Source organism: Gadus morhua, chromosome 19, assembly GCF_902167405.1.
Source record: "Gadus morhua chromosome 19, gadMor3.0, whole genome shotgun sequence".
Classification (NCBI taxonomy): domain Eukaryota; kingdom Metazoa; phylum Chordata; class Actinopteri; order Gadiformes; family Gadidae; genus Gadus; species Gadus morhua.
The window spans coordinates 20559082-20561581 of NC_044066.1; the positions used below are offsets into that span (position 1 = coordinate 20559082).

The 2500-nt window shown below is 44.6% G+C and overlaps 1 protein-coding gene across 1 annotated transcript in view; it reads left to right on the plus strand.

The window, feature by feature from the left end:
- The window catches only part of atxn7l1 (ataxin 7-like 1), a gene marked incomplete at its 3' end in the record, with an annotated part of 24269 nt that overhangs the window by 9973 nt on the left and 11796 nt on the right, over positions 1 to 2500 (plus strand). Inside the window, exon 6 of the mRNA XM_030342547.1 lies at positions 2174 to 2500. This exon is cut by the window's right edge and continues 179 nt beyond it. Within this exon, the coding sequence (XP_030198407.1) occupies positions 2174 to 2500 (327 nt within the window). The remainder of the gene's footprint in view (positions 1 to 2173) is intronic.

A 2500-nucleotide genomic window follows, 5' to 3' on the forward strand; every position in this document is an offset into this window, starting at 1 on the left:
TGGGATGAGGTCATCATGTTGTGATGTCATCATGTTATGATTCATGTTATGAATCATGTAATGATGTTCTGATTCATGTTCTGATTCATGTTATGACATCATGTTATGATGTCATCATGTTATGATTCATGTTATGAATCATGTAATGATGTTCTGATTCATGTTCTGATTCATGTTATGACATCATGTTATGATGTCATCATGTTATGATTCATGATATGATTCATGTTGTGATGTCATCATGTTATGATTCATGTTATGAATCATGTTATGATTCATGTAATGAGGTCCTCATGTTTTGATGTCATCATGTTATGATTCATGTTATGATGCATGTTCTGATTCATGGAATGAGGTCATCATGTTTTGATGTCATCATGTTATGATTCATGTTATGATACATGTTCTGATTCATGTAAGGATGTCATCATGTTATGATTCATGTTATGAATCATGTTATGATGTTCTGATTCATGTTCTGATTCATGTTATGACATCATGTTATGATGTCATCATGTTAAGATTCATGATATTATTCATGATATGATTCATGTTGTGATGTTATGATGCATCTAATGATTCATGCTATGATGTCATCATGTTATGATTCATGTTATAATGTCATAATGTTATGATGTCATCATGTTATGATTCATGTTATCATTTGGTGATTTATGTTAGGATGCACGTTATGATTCATGTCTTGAATCACAAGGAGGCAAACTAAGGGATGTTTGACTTTTAAATTTCATTTTTGTTATTATTTATATTTTTGTTATTCAGGGTGAAAGGCACAAAACACACCCTCTAGTTTCTACTACTATAACTTTAGTTACCTCACAGATGCTTTCATCCAGATTAACAGTGGTTCAGATACGTGTCATTGAAGGGTTTGTACAGGATTTGGGCTTTTTCTCTCTTCGCGGTCCTTCTGGGTGTTAAGCGTTAGCAGACCACTTTCTCTGTCCGTCGGTTCAGTGATTCTTCCTAATGCCCTGGTTCCCAGTCAGACCTTAAGACTTTGCACACTGATTTAAATTCCCGGGTGCGGGAGCATTGAGCTCCACAACTCAGCTAAGAAAAAACTTCCAGAAAATGCGAATATTAATCAACATAAATTTACGTGTGTATATCTGGAGTATATCTGGAAAAAAAAGAGAATTCAGCTCAGCTTACCAGCCGTTACCGCAGCACTGCTTCTGTTTAACCGTTTATTCTTCCGCTGGGCTGTGGGCTACCATACAGGAAGCAACGGCAATAGCAACACAACACAACAAGTTTGTTATTTTCTGTGTCAGGCTGTGTTGCAAACCTTTCAACAATCAATGACGAATATTCATCGTCAAAGGATGATGCACAACACTAACATTTTTGTTTGAGCCTGAGTTTACAGAGGGAGGAATTTGTCCAGCTTGCAAACAACAAACAAAAAAATGTCCCGCTATTTAGATTTACATTTACGGCGTTTAACATACGCTTTTGTCCAAAGGGACTTATCATACACACATTCACACACCGACGGTGGAGTCAAACCCCACACAGCGACAGCCAGCTCGTCGGGAGCAGTTAGGGTTTGGTGTCTTGCTCGGGGAAACCTCGACACTCAGCTAGGAGGAACCGGGGATTGAACTAGCAACCTTGCGGTTACAAGTCAACCCTTTCTACCACCTGAGCCTCTACCACCCACATGCAGAGGTGGAGAGGATTGGGAACCCAGCATCTCTACACTCTTCTGCCCCCTTTTATTTGGACACATTTAAAGAATGTATTTTGTTCCTCTGTTCACCACCTGTTACGTCTTACTGTACGTCCACACCAGAAGCGACTTGAGCGACCAGAGCGAACAGAAATATTCACAGCAAAACTTTATGAGCGACCAAAGCATCAAAGACGCTCATGATGTACAATTCAACAGTGTCTGACGGTGTTCCCTGGGATCCACGCAAGCGAAGAGCGTCTACATTCCGATTGGCTGTCAGTGTTTTGCCGCTGAAACGCGTCATAGTAATTTTGCATAAAGTTCAACAGTTTTCAACTTTTTTTGGACGCTCTGTTCGCTCAACTTTGGCCGCTGGTAGCGTTGGTCGCTTTGGTCGCTCTTGCCCGTAGAAAGTGACCCCGAAGGCCTTGATGACACCAGATCTTGACCCTGCGTCTCTCTCCCTCTCTCCAGCGTCTCTCTCCCCGTGGTCAGCCTGGAGAAGATCCCGGGCCTCCACAAGACGGCCTCTCCCATCCGCCTGCCCCCCTCCTCCTCCTCCAACACCTCCACCTCTTCCTCCTCCTCCACCCCGTCCTCTTCCTCCCGTCTGAAACCCCCGCTCCCCCAGCGGCCCGGGGAGAAGCTCTCCAACGGACACTCCTCCACCTCCACCTCCTCCACCCCCGTCCCGGCCGCCCCGCGGCCCAGCCCGGCTCGCTCTCCGCTGGGTCGCCGGCCGCCGCCCGCCCCATCCCCGTCCCCGACGCGCTCCCCGTCGCTGAACCGCCGGCCCGCCGC